The 18,355-nt window shown below is 40.0% G+C and overlaps 1 protein-coding gene across 12 annotated transcripts in view; it reads right to left on the bottom strand.

Moving 5' to 3' along the window:
* The window catches only part of MYT1L (myelin transcription factor 1 like), a 273,439-nt gene that overhangs the window by 85,315 nt on the left and 169,769 nt on the right, over positions 1-18,355 (bottom strand). For 11 of the 12 annotated variants that reach the window (XR_014174569.1, XM_081943660.1, XM_081943662.1 and 8 more), the window contains one exon: positions 1,518-1,898. Coding sequence is in view for 11 of the 12 variants with exons in the window: in XM_081943660.1 (XP_081799786.1) it covers positions 1,518-1,898 (381 nt within the window). In the remaining variant the exon portion in view is untranslated. The remainder of the gene's footprint in view (positions 1-1,517; positions 1,899-18,355) is intronic. The other variant, XM_081943665.1, reaches the window with a different exon arrangement.

Here is an 18,355-nt window from a genome sequence, read left to right as displayed (position 1 = left end):
GCATTCATTTACAGATTTGTTAAATAAAAAGCCATGCCTTTATACTGAATTCATGAATATTCAAAAGAGAATCAAGTGTAGAGGGACTTGGGACCAGAGTTTTGTAGCATGCCTAACATAGTTAAGTTTATCTGTATGCAAATGAATGTTAGCACTGCACTTTCCTACCCAGTGTAATCACATGCATGTCTGCTCAGAAGTAAACTTCATTGCAATTGATTGGCATTATACTCTAGCTAAGAATGCATAACCCCAACTTATTGAAAAATAGCTGTATTATCCTAACTGAATAATTAACCTTTGATAAATGATCAAAGACATCCCTCCTTTTCATACAGTCTAAAATTAACAGAATATAAAATATCCCTTTCTTGCTATTTGGCAAAAAGCTTCATTATCCTCTTTCTTCCCCAGAATTTAGAGAAGGCAGTGAATGACTTTTGCTTTTATTCTAATAAGGCATCTTTGTCTTTTTTCTAGTTCTTGCCTAATATAATTCTACGGAAACAAAAATCAGACAACTTTCATACCTGGCTCCTAAGAGGAATCCGACTGAGGAGTGCTGAAACTTTTCTTATATTTTTATTGGTTAGAAAGGTGAATCTACCCAATCAAAAACGTGTTCCCTGGAAATGGGAACAAAATATTTTTTAGATAGCTCATTAATTTTTGCATGTATGTTAATTTTCATGGCATTATCTCATGATCTAGTTATTGTAGGGTTTCTTAAGTTAAACAGTCAAAAACTAGTGTTTGCACAGTTTGAAAACACTAGTTATTTTTAGAATCCATAATAACATGAAAACATTTTTTTAAAAAGCCCCTGGCTTAATTGCAGTGGCAATATATTAGCTTAACAACTAATGAATGTCTCTTTATTTGTCACTGAGTGCATACATAAAAGTTTTAAAATAGGGTTTCTACGTATATCAATCTCCATCATTTTTTAAGTCAGCTAAAGTACACAACATCCAAGTCTCAAAGAACCAAAATATATTTAATGTGTCCCTTCTCTAAACAAAGCTGTTTGTTCAAATTTTCCAAAGGGAAGTTTCATATTGCAATGCCAAGTGTACCTGCAGCCATGTGAACATATACTTATGAGAAGCAAATAATTGCTTTACAGAAGACAACTGTATCAAACAGTTGTCTATATAAATAATGAATATAGGTTTGTCTATATGTAATCATTTACTTCCACATATCTTTGGTTATTGTTCTGGAATGGATAACTATAGACATCAGCATAGTCACACATCTCTGCAGGAATGTTTGGCACACCTCATCACTAAGCTATTCACTCTGAAAGCTGATCCAAGAGCTGAGTCAAGAGCTATTTCTAAGACAGTAGGTTGTTATTAAGAGAACACAGTGCTAATGGTTGTCAGCATGGAGCAGAGAGATTAAGCACAAATATGCTTTCTATTAGTCTTAATGAAAGGTACACTGTTAAATCTCACCGTTCCATACTGGAAGATTAACACAAAATGCACGTGGAACGTTTTTTATTAATACACTGATCATTACCACTTTCTTCTTCATCTTCCTCTTCTTCTTCTTCCTCCTCCTCTTCTTCTTCCTCCTCAACTTCATCTGCTTCTTCTTCCTCCTCCTCCTCCTCTTCCTCCTCCTCTTCTTCCCTATCTACTTCTTCATCCTCCTCTTCCTCATCACCTTGTTCTTCGTTATCATCAGAATAGTCCTCTTCCTCCTCCTCCTCCTCTTCCTCCTCCTCGTCCTCTTCTTTATCATCCATTTCTTCAGTTCCATCTGTTTCATAACATTCATCTACTGAAGAGTTGTCCGTTTTAACCACAAATGGTTTTCTTTTGGGGGCAGGTTCTTGGGGTTGCTTCTCTTGGGTTTTTCTTTTTTTTGCCAAAGGACAGCCATAAACACTGTTCAGAAAGAATTAATACATGTGTTATTATACCCTCTATCAGATCACTAGTCAAAACGGGGGAAATGCTTTGATGCAATTTACTGTTTTCTTTGAAAAATATATACTTTCTTCCATAAAAACTGTAGAAGAGATGAAAATGTTTGGCAATATACCCGAAATTAACATTGAACAGTGATGAGGGAAATTCTTATTAACCTTTTGTTTTATTGCCTTTTGAACTAGAATCAATGCAAAATGTTTTACAGAATAGATATCATTACCCAGTGGGGCTTCCTGGTGTTCTCAATCATTAATTAATATTATGATTTCCAACATGTATTCTCTCAAATATACAAATCTGGTGTTGAAAAGACCTGATCTAAAACAGGAAGTTGCAAATCACTAAAAGAGAAGCAAACCAATATGTCCATTATAAAGCTGTAATCATCCAACCAAACTTAATTTTTTTTGCATAAAGACTATATGTGGTTCAGTATAACTTTTCAGCAAACCAAGGCACCCAATTTCCATCCAATTTACCCAGTCATGCAGAGAGTTCTAAGAACTATCTCTTATTCAGTCACCTAATTACATATTACTCCTGAGCTATAAATAGTAGCCCAATCCTATATAAGAAATACGGTTAAGTAGCATGCTCAGAAATAAGCTCCGCTGAGATTAATGAGACTTATTTCCATGGCTTCAAGATTGCAGACTTTGTCATTTTTCTGCTAGCTGGATGATAAAGAGGTTCTTTTTATAAAAAAATAACAACAGGTGTACACAGGCTGTAGAGAACCGATTTCAGCAACAAACTAAAGATTTAGTGCTTAACAACAATAGATCACTTGATAAAAATGTTTTTTTTAACATAAATCAGATAATGGAAGAAAGCAAGCCTTGGTCTTTTTTTTGGTGACAACGTTCTTTAAACGCATGGTGCATCTATTCTTTTAATAAAATAGAACCCACACTGTTTATGACTTAGAGTGGAAAGACACTTGTGTGTTGCTATGTATTTGTATATTTTCACCAATAATAGAGTTATGAGCTCCCTGTTCTTTCAGTATGCATTCTAAAAGACTCTTTGGAGTATACATTTACTATGCAAATACTTACAATTATTTCAGAAGATGGAAGTTAACAGTGAAATTATATTTGTGTTCTTAAAACTAGAAGCCAATATCAGATTTATTTCAGAGTACAATATATAGGACCACAGCTTAAAAGGATGACAACTTCTGTGGTCTCCTCAAGTAAGACTTCACACAGGTTTTATCTTTCTATTCCATTCAGTTCAATCACTTGATTTATCATGTGAGAAAGTAAAAAGCAGAAATATCCTGAAGCCTGAAGGAAACACATTCAATCATGTGACCAGTTTACTATTTCACCTATTCTTTCTACTAATGATATTAGAACGAGATTCAGACCTGCATGAGCACATCATAATGATTTCAAAGAGAAACACCCCCACCAACTTTATGCTAGGAATAGTATGTTAATGTTTGGTGCATTCAGATGAATAAGGGACCTTACGGGATACTCCCATGACAACAGGAAGAACATCCCACATGGAGAAGATTCTTGTGCCTAGAAGTTCCAATTCAATTTGAAGAGCAACATTATTAAATTGGACAGGCTGAATCTGTGGCGAGGAAACCCAACTTCCTTGCTCTTATCCCAAGGAATTTCTGCAGGGCAGATTTCCATGTCATATTAACTAATTTCTGTAGATGTACACCTGATATGAATGGTTCTAAAATTAGCCATGCTATTTCTTAGTCATTACAAATCTGGTGAGAACCAGTGCCTTCTTCAATACTGCACACTATTATGACTGGTTGACATTAAAGTAAAGGTAAAGGTTCCTTTCATACATATGTGCTAGTCGTTCCTGTCTCTAAGGGGCGGTGCTCATTTCTGTTTCAAAGCCAAAGAGCCAGCGCTGTCCGAAGACATTTCCATGGTCATGTGGCAGGCATGACTACATCGAAGGTGCACGGAGCACTATCTTCCAACCAAAGGTGGTCCCTATTTTTCTACTTGCATTTTTACTTGCTTTCAAACTGCTAGGTTGTCAGAAGCTGGGACAAGTAAAGGGAGCTCACTCCATTACGCGGTGCTAGGGATTCGAACCACCGAACTGCCGACCTTCTGATCGACAAGTTCAGCATCTTAGCCACTGAGCCACTGCATCCCTTCAATGTTTGACATTGCTGGAACACAAATGCAAGGTAATCTATTAGCTTGAGTTAAATGCCCCTTTGCCTTTAAAAATATGTTTTTTAAATGGGATCCTCCTGCAAAACACAACTCTTAATGAAAATATTGTCTGGAAAGTTATTCTTATATGCATCTTATTGGAGAAAGAGTTAAGTGCTCCAAAAATATGGAAACAGCTGGTTGTAGATTGGGTTTGAAAATAAACTGCTTTCCTGTGATTAGTGAGAGAGCCCTTCAATCTGTAAAATAATGTGAGAAGAGGCCTTAAGTGTTTCAATATCTATGGACACATTCATTTCCTGACCCATGTAGTGATAGCAAAATAAGCACTTGCACCAACTCAGCAATTTTTGATCTCTGCGTCACATGGAAGGAAACGTTCATTCTTTTTAGGTGGATTCTAAAGAGAAACCATGAAAATAATTTGGATCCATTGACTTATCACAACTGAAAGATGACAAATCTGATTACTAACAATTGAAAGATTAAAAACCTGGACTGTTCCTTGGATAACTATGATACATACTGTGCTGCTGATTAACTTAATGATCAGAATCAGGCAATGAGGTGAAGCAGAAAATCAAATTAATTCTGGCAACAGCTAAAAAATTAAACACGACACACAGTAGCAAAAGGAGGAATAGGCTCATTTTAGAAGCAAGAGAATGAATATTTGGTGTATCATAAACATAGCATAATATAACAACTTTTTTGTTATTAACTACATTTAATAAAATATTAACCAAATTTCACGCAATATTGTGATGCACCTGGTAGGCAAATATTTTCTGGCAATTAACATTTTGTGGGAAAATTTTATAGAGGTGGAATGATTACACAAATTATTCTTATTCTATCACTGTTATTTAAACTTATTGGCCACCTATTTCCAGTGGACTCTGAGCAGAACGTAAACTAACAAAAACCCCATAAAACCACTAAAAATTGGATATGAATTTTGTTAGTTTTTCCACCAAAATTAAAGAGTTCTAGAGCCACAAAAATGTTTTAGAGGTTGAATATAGCGGAGAAGCTAGCAGAGAACATCGGAGATCTTCCTTCCTTCCTTCCTTCCTTCCTTCCTTCCTTCCTTCCTTCCTTCCTTCCTTCCTTCCTTCCTTCCTTCCTTCTCCCTTCCCTTCCCTCCCCACCTTAAACTTTAAATAGCTTTACACTTTTTTTAACTTTAGGAGCTATCCAGGTGCTTGCACTCAAGTGGTATTCTAGGAACAGATAGGTAGAATCTATTAGAATGGCAAATACAAGGCACTTTCCTTTAAGCTTTCAGAACAAGAGATACAGATGCTACATGAACATAATACAGCCTCTGTATATCTCTCTGAGACCTTAAGGGAAAGTGCTTTGTATATGCCATTCTGATAGAATTCAAATGGTGTTTGGTTCCAAAGTCCAATATCAATTTATATTTCAATATCAGACCACAAATTTTCTCCTGTTTCCATAGATTTTTTTTAAAAAATAGTAAAAATCTGCTCTCTGTATCATTTCAATATTTCATAAAATAGCTATTGAAGGCATTGTACCATACACCACACACACAGACACACACACACACATATGTATTGTGTCACAACCCCTTGTATGCCCAAATATAGGAGGGAGCATACTGCTTCCCTTTTCTGTCTATTGGCTCACCCTAGGAGCCATCCAGGCAGAAAGCCATTTTTTTATGTTGCCTTGTTATATTTGTGTTGCATTTGTGCATTATATATAATGTTTTTGTAGATTTTCACAGGTGTAGGTATGCTGGTCTTGTTGTATTCGGATCTTTTCCCATGTAAGATTGAGATTGTCTTGGCAACGTTTTAGCAAAGTCTCACTCGCCATCTTCAGGCTGGGTTTTGGGCTTAAAGTGTGATTGGAGCTGCCGTCTTTCTATAAATCTTGGTGGGGTGTGTGTGGAGTGCTGTCTTTGTTTCAGTAAGTGGAATGATTGGTTGTGTGGTTTTATCATGATTGGTAGATTGGTGCTGATTGGTGCTGGCTGTGTGTTTATTGTTGTTTCATGTTGTAACAGCCTGGGTGGTGGGTAGGGCTCGTTTGTTGACTAGGGCTGGTTTCCAGATGTCTGGTAGGCGGGAGGTATCATCATGTTTATTCATGTTCTGGGGGTGTTTTTCTATTTTGATAGCTTCCATAATTATTCTCTTGTTGAAGTGTTCTGTTTTGGAGATTAACCTGGTTCCTTCAAAATTAATTTCATGTCCTGTAGCTTTAAGGTGCTGGAAAAGGGAGGAAGTTTTTTCTTTTTTTCTTACTGCGTTCTTGTGTTCTGTGATGTGTGCATTTATTCTCCTGTTCGTTTGTTCTATGTATGTTGCAGGGCAGATTTTACATGGTATTTCGTAGACTCCTTGGTTTTCTAGCTGGATTTTGTCTTTGGGGTTTCTTAAGATGTTGGCTATTTTTTTGGTCAGTGTTAAAGGCTGTCTTGATATTGTGCCTTTGATGTAAGGGAGGAGGGCAATGCCGTTGTCCTGTTCTGTGTCTTGGTTTTTGGGGGGAGTCTCCCTTTGGATTAGGTTGGTAATTGTTTTTCTTTGGAATCCGTTGGAGATTAATACATTTGTGAGAGTGTGTAATTCAGTTTTCAGGTGGTCTTTGTTGGCTAGGCGTTTGGTTCTGGAGATGAGGGTCTTGGCTACAGAGTTGATCTGTGCAGGGTGGTGATGGGATTGTGCGTTTAAGTAGCGGTTGGTGTGGGGTTTTTTGTGGTAGATGGTGTGTCCTAGGGAGCCATTGGGGTTTTTGTAGATTAGGACATCCAGAAAGGGAAGTTGGTTGTTTGCTTCTATTTCCATGGTGACTTGTATTTTGGGGTGTAGGCTGTTGAGATGTGTGAGGAAGTTGTCCAGTTTTTCTTTCCCGTGTGGTCAAATCATGAAAGTGTCATCAACATATCTAAGACAGAGTTTGGGTTTGTGTTCAGATTTATCTAAGGTGTTAGTTTCAAAAGTTCCATGTATAAGTTTGCGATGACGGGTGAGAGGGGTGATCCCATGGGTATTCCTTCTATCTGTTTGTATCTTTGTCCATTATGGATGAAGTATGTGTTGGTTAGGCAGTGGTTGGTCAAGTCCAGGATGTGTTTAGGGGGGTTGTGTTTGTTCTGGATAGCTATCAAGGCTTCTTTTATAGGCACTTGGGCGAAGAGGGATATGACATTGAAACTCACGAGTAGGTCGCTGGGTTGTAGGTTTTGTTTCTTTATTGTTTCTATGAAGTGGAGTGAGTTTTGTACGTGTGAGGTGATGGATTCTGCGTAGGATTGGAGTTGTTTGGCGAGGAATTTGGCAAGATTCTGTAGAGGTGAGCCTATGGAGCTGACTATGGGTCTGAGCGGTGTTCCTTCTTTGTGTATCTTGGGGAGGCCATAAAGTTTGGGGCATCTGGAAGATTTCTCTCTGGGCATGATTCTTTGCTGGATCTCTTCACTGATGGAAGAGGCTTTTATTTTGGATTTGGTAGTTTTTTCCAAGTAGGTGGTGGGGTCTGTGTTTAGAGGTTTGTAAGTGGGGTCTTAGAGTAGGTTGGATAGTTTGGCTTGGTAGTCAGACATGTTCATCACCACTGTGGCGTTACCTTCATTTTGCTGGGAGAATGATTATGTTGTTGTCTTTCCTCAGGTTGATGAGTGCTATTTCTTCTTGTTGCTGTAAGTTGCTTCTGGGTGGATTACTGGAGCAAAGGACATTGCTGACTGCAAGTCTGATTTTATTGGCTTCATCTGGGTTGATTTTGGTGAGTGTAGCTTCAACTCCACATATGATGAATCCTCTGGAAAGGACATTGGTTTCAGCTGTGGTGAGGGTTCTGTCTGATATGTTGTGTACTATTTGTTTCATGAGTTGCTGTGTAGTGGGGTTGGGCTTCTGTTGTTTTTCTAGTCTGTGGAATTTGTTGGTGTGTTTGTCTGTCTTGTAGGAGGTTTCTGTTTCAGCTCTCCAGAGGGCTAGTTGTTTGGATTTGTCCCATTGTGCTGGGTGGATTTTGTTGCTGAGTTTGAGGTGAAAAGTGAGTAGGTCTTGGTTGGTTTGGTCTAGTAGGAATCTTTTCCTGTGGAGTTCGTTTCTGATTAGGGCTAATTCAGTACTTTTCAGGATCCTTTTGGTGGCTGAAGTTTTAGAATGGAATTTTAGTTGGAAGCATGTGGGGATCAGGCTTTTGTCTCGGCAGTTGCGTAGGAATGTGAGGTCACATAAGATGGTGGCTCTTCGGACTTCAAGTTTCTCATAGGATCTGGTGAGCAGGAAGGTTTCCTCCCCATAGAGATAAGATATTTGTTTTCGTAGATTTTCACGGGAGTAGGTATGCTGGTCTTGTTGTATTCAGGTCTTTTCCCATGAAAGATTGAGATTGTCTTGGCAACGTTTCAGCATTTCAGTGACCTCGAATACAACAAGACCAGCATGTGTGTGTGTGTGTGTGTGTGTGTGTGTGTGTCTATACTAGTCTCCCTTTATTTATTTATCAGCACAAATACAACACAAATATAAAAAGGCAACATTAAAAATAAAAATATGGTTTTCTGCCTGGATGGTCTTCTGTGATGAGCCGAATGACAGAAAGAGGGAGTAGTGAGCTCCCTCCCATATTTGGGCATACCAGGGGTTGTAACACACACACACACACACACACACACACACACACACACATATATATATATATATATATATATATATATAAATGCCTTCAATAGCTATTTTATCAAAGTCAAGCATTTTATTTATTTGGCCACCCATTATATATACTTTATGTACCATAACCCTGAGCACTTATAAAACAAGCATAAAAATATAAAAAAGTGTAATGATACCATAGCATTAATTTAACCTTTGTTAAATTAATAAATTATAAACACTGAAATGCAAAAATATTAGTAAAATCCATAGGTAACCAAATATCACTAGTATTCTAATATCTCACATAAGATCTCATAGAGAATTTTAAATAATGTGATGCAAAGAATAAAATGTACTTTACCAAATATCAATACCATTTTGGATTGCATCAATATAGTGGTAAATTTCTGTGCTTCTCTCTTTTCTATATATGCAATTAATATATGTAACAATAACAAAATACATAAATAAGGGAACAATATGCATTTAACGTACCAGTGACCTACATGCTTTTGCTCCTTTAAAAAAAAGATTTAGGTAAAAGTGTGTGGAGGGGGGTGTTGCAGGAATGTTTGTGGAATAATAATCTATATTACAGATTTTATAGAACAAAAAGGAGATTCTCATCAGGACTTCAATTGACAAACATTATGAATTGGTATGGTACTGTATGAGGCTACATTAGCTTAAAGCAAGTCTTTTACACTTGCCAGTGTTTGCCTGACGAAAAGCAATAGTTATGTATACATGGAATACAGTACAAAGTGGGAGGTTAGGAGTATATTAAACAGTTTTCAGGTGCAAAAAAGTCTGAAAGAAGTACATGGTTACTGCCTTGGAAGAAAAGTGACAGCTACTTAGAAGATATTAAGGGACTAGTTTAAGTGCAAATGCTTCCCTGTCTACACCGAGTGCTTTCACAGAAGGTACAAATATTTTCTAATGATAAAGGACAGGTTTTTGTATCTTGAGAACATTGCATTGTTTCCTTTTGTAGTTTGTTTTTATCAAATAGTGGCACATTTTTATCTTTAAGTAACCGGCTTCCCCTTCAGACAAAGTGTTGAACCCAGGGTTGGGTCTACAAACAAGGAACATGGAATGAATGTGGAAAGAGGGAAGGAGGAAGGCTTAAGCTTTGGGGCATGATTACAATATCCTAATTATAGGTAAGCACAGTAAGATTAAAAAAAATAATTTAACAGAAACACCTAGAATGGCTCAGTGGCCAAAACACTGAGCTTGTCAATCAGAAAGGTCAGCAGTTTGTCAGTTCAAATCCCTAGTACAGGTCATCTACGTGACCAGGTTGTTGGACTAGTTATCTCCAAGGTCCCTTCCAACTCTGTTACTATTACTGAAAGTTATTCTTCGATATATTATTCACTGAAATAATGAGCAATGAAATTCACTATCAGCTGAGATTTCCTGCACAAATCTACTATAAGATAAGCAAGCAGTAGACTATGAGGTATTTGTTACAGTGCTAATAACATTCTTTAAAACCATGGCACCACCACAAACATTTTTTTTAAATGAGAGGTTTCAGTGAGGAAGGGCCTGGGAAGGGGGGAAAAAGAGTGAATGCTAGAAACTCTTCCTATTTCAAATTTTGGGGAGAAGATTCAGACTCAGAATGAAAATTCTCATTGTATTCTTCCATCAAGTTCAGGTTTGTATCTCTTAATTTGAATCTATGTGATTGGTTCAGTAGTGAAATTCATTTTTTTTTACTACTGGTTCGGTGGGTGTGGCTTTGTGGATGTGGCAGGGGAAGGATACTGCAAAATCCCCATTCCCGCCCCACTCTGGGGCCAGCCAGAGGTGGCATTTGTCGGTTCTCCGAACTACTCAAAATTTCCACTGCTGGTTCTCCAGAACCTGTCAGAACCTGCTGAATTTCATCCCTGGACTGGTTTCAATCCACGATGTATTCTGCTTCAAATTGTACCTAAATCTTTCCAAGTAATGGAATTAGACCAGTGCTTCTCAATTATTTTCTGTCATGCCCCCCCTAGGAAGAAGAAAACATTTCGCGCCCCCCCCCCCCGCGCGACTGTAAATAGTATAATTTGTCTATAAAATTGTTATAAGTACACCTCTGCATAACATAGCACACCGGTCTTTCCTCGTCTCCCACCGTAGTCACATGCTTTCTTTCCTCTTTCCCTCTTACTTGTCTATCCTTCCTTCCACCCTCCCTTCCTCCTTCCCTTCCTTCCTGCCTCCCTTCCAGTTCCCTCCTTCCTCTTTCCCCCTGCCTGCCTGCCTTCTTTCCCTCCTGCTTATCTATGCTTCCTTCCTTCCTTGCACCTCCCTCCCTTCTGCCTGCCTGCCTTCTTTCCTCTTTCCCTATCCTCCTATCCTTCCTTTCTCCCTCCCTCCTTCCCTGCCTCCCTTCCAGTTCCATTCTTCCCTCCTTCCTTCTGCCTCCTTTCTGCCTGCTTGCCTTCTTTCCTCTTTCCCTCTTACTTGTCTATCCTTCCTTCCTCCTTCCCTTCCTTCCTGCCTCCCTTCCAGTTCCCTCCTTCCTCTTTCCCCCTGCCTGCCTGCCTTCTTTCCTCTTTCCCTATCCTCCTATCCTTCCTTTCTCCCTCCCTCCTTCCCTGCCTCCCTTCCAGTTCCATTCTTCCCTCCTTCCTTCTGCCTCCTTCCTGCCTGCTTGCCTTCTTTCCTCTTTCCCTCTTGCTTGTCTATCCTTACTCCCTCCTCCCCTTCTTCCCTCCCTCCCTGCCAGCAGCTCCTCCAGCATCCCAGCTGGAAGCAGCAGCACAACAGTCGCCGTTACCAGGGGCGAAGGGGTGGCGGTGGCAAGATCGGGCGACCGCCGCCCCTTTGTCCCTTCCCCAACAGCGGCTGTTGCGCTTCCGCTTCCAGACGGAATGCTGGCGGTGGAGCTGCTGGGGGGGAGGCGAGCTACCTGCATAAAGACGCCGCCGAGGGCATGGCAGAATATATCCCGGCTTGAAGTGGCAGCGCTGGGGACTGCTCAGAGACTCATCAGAGCCGCGGGCTGGAGCTGTGCAAAAAGTCTGCTTGGGCTGGGTGGGGGGGGGAAGGGAGGGAAGCCTGGGACAGCCATGCTTCCCTCCCTCCCACCCCCGCCCGAGCAGGCTTCTTGCACAGCTCCAGCCCGCGGCTCCAATGAAAATCCACAGTGCGAAGTGCTGCCACTTCCAGGCGGGATATATTATGCCTCGCCCACGCCGCCGCCGCCGTTGCACCCAGATGGAAAGGGAGCCTTCGCGCCCCCCTTTACGGAGCCTCGCGCCCCCCCAGGGGGGCACGCCCCACTATTTGAGAACCGCTGAATTAGACTAAGGCTCATGTCTAAGTTGAAGGGGACAGACAGGAGGAACTACAGCCTGGCCCTGTTGCTAGAAATGCACTGTTACCTTTTACCTTATTTTTGCATAAGAATGTCTTTATTTATAGTCCTGATTGACTGGTTCTTAGCTGTTAAGCCATGCCTTGAATGATGAAAAATGCATTTGACTAGTTCAGATTTCCTGTAAGATTTGTGTCAACAAGTTTGAATCTTCACAAATCTAAACTATTTCATAAGAATCAGAGGTGAGATACAATAGGAAATTGTTCATTGTTCCTTAGGCATTATCTGTAATTACATTGATTACAAATTCTATCATATTCTTCTCCTTTAGTTTGTGAGTTTCTTCATTTTGCCTGCCTGCATTTCACAAGAAAATGAAATAAAACTCAGCATGATTTCATACACTTCTCAATTTGCTGTCAGTATTCAAAGACCATTTTCAATCAATATGTATTGCACTATATTTTCCAGAAAATAATGATACACAGAGAAATATAATCTCTGCATGCTCTTAGGTTCTGCTATTAGAATAATTTATTTCTCCCAAAGTTCACTTGAAGAAGCAAGAAGAGCAGATATAAAGTGAGGAATGTACTCTTTTGTGACATACCTGCTATTCACTAATTTTTCCTTAAGAATTCTATGACCATCTTAGTGTTAACCATAAATATTTCAAAACAGATGTTGCTAGTTATGACCAAGGCGAATCTGATCAATATATTTTCACTAGCTTTATAGCATCAAATATATGTTCATTTTACACACACCAATTGAAAAACTGAATGCATTCTAATTATGTTGCAATTGGGAAATAACAATTTTGAGTTTTTTAATATGTGTGTGTGTGTGTGTGTGTGTGTGTGTGTGTGTGTATGCATGTATGTATGTATGTATGTATGTATGTATGTATGTATGTATGTATGTATGTATGTATTTTTAGGATCCAAGAATTCAAATGGCTAAGTGGAAGAATTCACTAATCATCCAGTTTCAAGCCCAAAGTAGGACTTCTCCAAAACTACCTATCTCATTCTCATCAAGTAATATAGAAGTAGTATGCTTTGAAGATTTTTGAGTAATCCCAGCAAGACTTTCAGAATTCCAATGGTTTAATAATATTGTAGTTTTATTTTTAAATGCTGTAAATTATTATATTGAAATGAAGAAAGTTTTATTGCAGAAATTATTGGAAATCATTCAGCTCCATTAGGCACCAGAGGTGAATCATTTTAATTAATTCATTTATCTTAGCAGTCTTGGCAATCAGTCTCAATTGGACCAGGAAATAATCACTATGGTGAAGCACATGCTCAGCAAACTGGTTGTTACGCCAATTGTATCCCACCACTGCATATAAATGGAATCTCAGTGGCTCTGGGGGCTTATAAAAGTGAACATTATACACCAACTATGTCTGGGAAGATGGAATTAAAAATGTAAGTTAGAAAATCTCAAGATTGGGATGGGGGTACCCCTAAGCACACAGCAGTGACGTGCGGTGAGGTTTATGACTGGTGAGGCACTGACACAGTGCTGGGTTTCAAATATTTTTAGACTTGTGGACTTCAACTCCCAGAATTCCACAGCCAGGCATGCTCAGTTCCAATTTAAAGCGACAGCATTTGTTTTTCTCCTTTGCTCCTTCTTTCTTTTTCTTTTTCTTCTCCTTCCCCTCCTTCCTCCCTCTCTCCCTTCCTCCCCCTCTCTCAAACACACACACACACACACACACACACACACACACAGAAGTTGGATTGGACTATCTCTCCTACCCCTTCCCTCTCTCACTCACTCTCAAACAAACCCCCCCACACACAAAAATTGGATTGGATATCTTTTCCAGTGGCTTGAAAGCAGCTCCTCTGCCATCCCCCCCCCATTCCCTGCTGCCTTTCCCAAACACCTCCACCATTGCAAATGCAGCCTGCTGTCTGGGTGGGAAATGCCTGGAACACAATAAAGCCCACCCACCACCTCCTGCTGGCAGGCTGGGGTGAGAGGAGAGGCAGAGAAGCCGGAGGGGAGCCGAGCCGAGCCTTCCAAAAGAAAGAGGCTGGGGGGAAGTGTGTGTACTACAGCATGGCTCTTTGCCTGGCTTCCTGCCTCCTCCTGTGGTCTCCTCAGTGCTCGCTTGTGCTCTCCCTCCCCAAGTGTAGTTTAATTGCAGGTGGAGCCACGTTGCCTTTTCAAACTTGTAATCAGTGAAGCTGGGCTAGATTTTTATATAGTTTTATCCAGCTGTGTGTGTGTGAGAGAGAAATGAATGGGGTCCTGGGGAGGAAGTCACTACACTTGGGGAGGGAGAGCACCAGTGAGGTTAAGCAGAGTTGATTGCAGGTGGAGCCACGTTGCCTTTTCAAACTTGTAATCAGTGAAGCTGGGTTAGATTTTTATATAGTTTTATCCAGCTGTGTGTGTGAGAGAGAGAAATGAATGGGGGCCTGGGGAGGAAGTCACTACACTTGGGGAGGGAGAGCACCAGTGAGGTTAAGCAGAGTCATCCATGGTGAGGCAGCAAGTAGCTCAGCTTTTTCCTTTTACTTTTTTTTTTCATGATGAGAGTGGTGAGGCTGTGCCTCACCTGCCTCACCTGACTGCACGTCACTGGCACACAGTCACTCAGACTTGAACCCAGAATCTTACAGCCTCTAGGTACTGGGAAAGATCACTTGGACAATTAGGAGAAGATATGATCTTGATGATATAATATTTCATGCTGCTAAATGGCCTCATGAGCCTAGCAACTTCATGGATATGTTGCAAAGGAGTAGGGGGTAGAGAAGAACATCGAGGCCTGAAACAGAAGCTTAATGCTCAGTTTCTCCACTCCCACAGCAACGTCAATCAACCTCAGAGAAAGGGGGAGAATCCAGTACAATGCTATGTCCCATCCCAACTCTCAACTCCTAAACTGGATACTATTATAAATAATATCAAAGTCCACCAAGAGGGCTGGGATGTATGCACCACCCCGTTCTGATCTTGTCAGAGGTCATCCAAAACATGATCAATGTTTTGGATACAGCAATACTATAATCCAGGATCAAATTCAACTATAATAGGCTAAAATAATCTGTTCCCTACAAGAATTTTTGAGCTGTAAACCCACTCTTCACAACAACCTTCTGTAAAAGAGAAAGTTGGAGACTGGATGAAAATTGTCCAACGATAGCCTATTGAAAAAAAAGTAAGCCATCTCTTCCTTCAAAGTAAGCAGAACCATCCTTTGCCACACCGTAGTATTCATCATCACTTGAATCCAACCACATGTAGGATCTCCTGGAAGGCCTTAACCAACCAGAAGGAACGTAATTCTAAAATATAGGTGGCAGAACTCAAAGTCCAAGGACCTTACCCAGTTCTTCAGAACTAACAGACTCAAACTTTCCTCCCCAGATAACCAGAAAGACCATGCTTCAGTCAATTCCATAGGGTCTGACCAGCCAGAATCTGAAAGACTTTATCTGGCAGATTCCTTGAATAGCTGTCAAAATAACCCTGCAAAGGCTGCTCTGGTCCTTCTTTATCAGAAGGGATAGAATCACTTGGTATATAGTGTTAACCCAGATTATTCTATTTTGTTTGATAAACCATGGTTAAACAAACTATGAGTTTGTATGACATGTGAAGAAGCAGGCCACAGGAATTATCTTGTTAAAAGTTAGAGACATCCTGCTTCTGGGGAAAAAATAGTTGCAACTTGAAATACAAACAATCTCCCTATTTGTCAAACATATACAGTGTTAAATGTAACATATTTGAAGTCAATCGCAATTACCTGAATTTGGTGGTTTGAAATCTAGATTACAAGTATACTTTATGGAAAAGAAAAGTTAATATAGTTCAAGATGTACATACACATGATCCTATTAGCTGCATGTGCTTTATAAAAGTATGATATGAATATAGGGCAAATTTATTATTAGGTTTTACTAAGCATTCCATCTTGGACTATCACATTAAAGAAGAACTTGAATACATAATTGCTTATACTACACTAATAGTATTATCTATTAGTTTCTAGATTAATCTCCTTTGGGGAATAGAACTATGATCCCAGGAGGGCAGAAATTCCCATTGTGTACTGCATGAGAATTGTGCAATGGAAATAGCAATTTCTTCTAAAGCCAGCAAATCTCATGTGCCTGAACCTCTGAGAAAAAAGGCTGCAGCTTTTTTTTATTATCATTTTTACTATTGAGAAGAAAGCAAAATAAAAGCCCTTGATTAAGAACATAAAAAAAGAATGCTGGAGAGAAGCACACTTGAATACAGAAAAATCCCAAGAGTGTGTGCTGTGGAGGTTATGATCCCGGGCTAGAACTCAAGAGACCCGGATGCAAAACCACTCTGAAATATGGAAACCCACAGAGTTAATTAGAGTAAATTATGAGTTCCGCATTCAGTACTACTTCCCAAAATTGTTATGGGGGGAAATTGCAAGAGGAAATGCATGGGTGCTGCTTTGAGTTCCTGAAAGAATACAGAATATAATTGAATGAATGGAAGGAGGAGGAGTAAGGGGGGGATTATTATTTGCATAGCTTCGATCTGCTTAATGATTAACTTTCAATCAGCCAAGGAAATACTTCTATGAAATAAATAAAATAAATTTTGTTCTGCCTATACAATGGAACATATTTTTGAATTAATTGAAAGGGAAAGGGAAGAGATTCCAGCTATACATGCTGTGATGTTTCTCAGATCTAAGGGCCTGTCAAAGATAGGCATGTCAGACTATAAAAATATTTTCAACTCCTGAATTTTCACAACCGCTTCTTCCTGGAGCAGTCATCGTTTGAATCACTGCTGTGCACAGTGCTGCGTACTTATAAATCTGTGCATTTCAAAAATACTCGTACATACCAGACCTATTTAGGACTTAATATTCACTGTTTGAATACAATTAAAGGGCATATTTTTGATACACAAGTAGAGATTATTTATGTAGTAAAATTGTACATATTAATTATATGTATGCAAATGACATCTTGTACAGCTTGACATTTAAAGAGCTATCGTACTCTAGTTTCTGCTTCCTTATCAGGGAGGTTGCCCCCAATTCATCTGTCTTCCCCATAAATTCGGTTTTGCTTTAATTTAAGGTCCTGCATGAAGAATTGGGACAAAAGAATCAACTGCTCCATTTTACAAAAACCAAATCCAGACTGGAGCAACAGGAAAAAACACAGTGAGACCGATCTTGCCCATGTTCAACCACTGTTGAAAGAGGGCTGTCCACTATAACAGCAGTGGAAATGGTTCTGCCCAGAATAAATCAGTGTTGGTGGGGGTGGTCTTAAGACTGTTATGAGCCAGGATTGGCATACAAGCAACACGTGCTAGGTGGAAGCTTAATAACTTTTATTCAATCATCATCTCCCACAATTCATACAATCCAACAAGTCCCAGTCCGTTCTCCCAAGTCTCGGCCCACAGGTAACTCCTACAGTCCAGAAGCAAGGTTCAAACACACACGCCTGCACACTCTTCATGTAACTTCCCAGCAGTGAAAGTCCCCAAGAGCAGCACCACTCCACGGGCAAGATAGGACCTCAAACATTCCACACCAGCAAGGATTCTGGACCAAAGTTCTTCTTGGAGTCATGGAACGTATTGCTGTAAAATACAATACTTGTTCCTGACAAAAGCCCCACAGTGTCTCCTTAAATGCTACTCTCCAGATGATCCTCGGGAAGATGGGCTTGGCGCCCTCCTCCCGAGTAGTCAGTTCACCCTGCGTTGACTCAGCTTCCTCTCCATTCTCCACATCTGGGGATCAGGTGGGGGAAGCATTTGCTGGTCTCTGGAGTTCCTCCTCTGCTCTACTGCCTAATCTTTCCATTTCCTCCCCCATTCCTTGGTCAGCTGTGCCCTCTCTTCCTCCCTGTCTATTCTTCTGAAGACTGAGTGGTCCGGGACTGTCTCATACTCATCCTCAGGTTGTTCTTCATGAGTCATAGGAACTATGCCCTCCCCCTCTGTCTGTCCAGCTTCATCTCCTCCTCCTAGTTTCAACTGGGAAACTGTGACCATCTTAAACCAAGCCAAGTCCAAAAACAAAGGAATTTCTAGAAGCCTGACCTTCTGACAAATGAACCATCAATAGGCCCATAGAAATAAACAACATCTACACACTATGCAAAAAAATTAAAAAGCCAAATAGGGAACAAGATCAAAACACCTCTCCACCAGCAATCACTCAGATGAGTATAGATTAACAGCAAGATTAACATCAGACCAGCAATCAAGGAAATAATACCTGCCAAACAG

Source organism: Natrix helvetica (assembly GCF_964273705.1).
Source record: "Natrix helvetica genome assembly, chromosome: 2".
NCBI classification, from domain to species: Eukaryota; Metazoa; Chordata; class Lepidosauria; order Squamata; family Natricidae; genus Natrix; species Natrix helvetica.
Note: the sequence above shows the minus strand (reverse complement) of the source record. Positions and strands in the feature narration are given on the sequence as shown.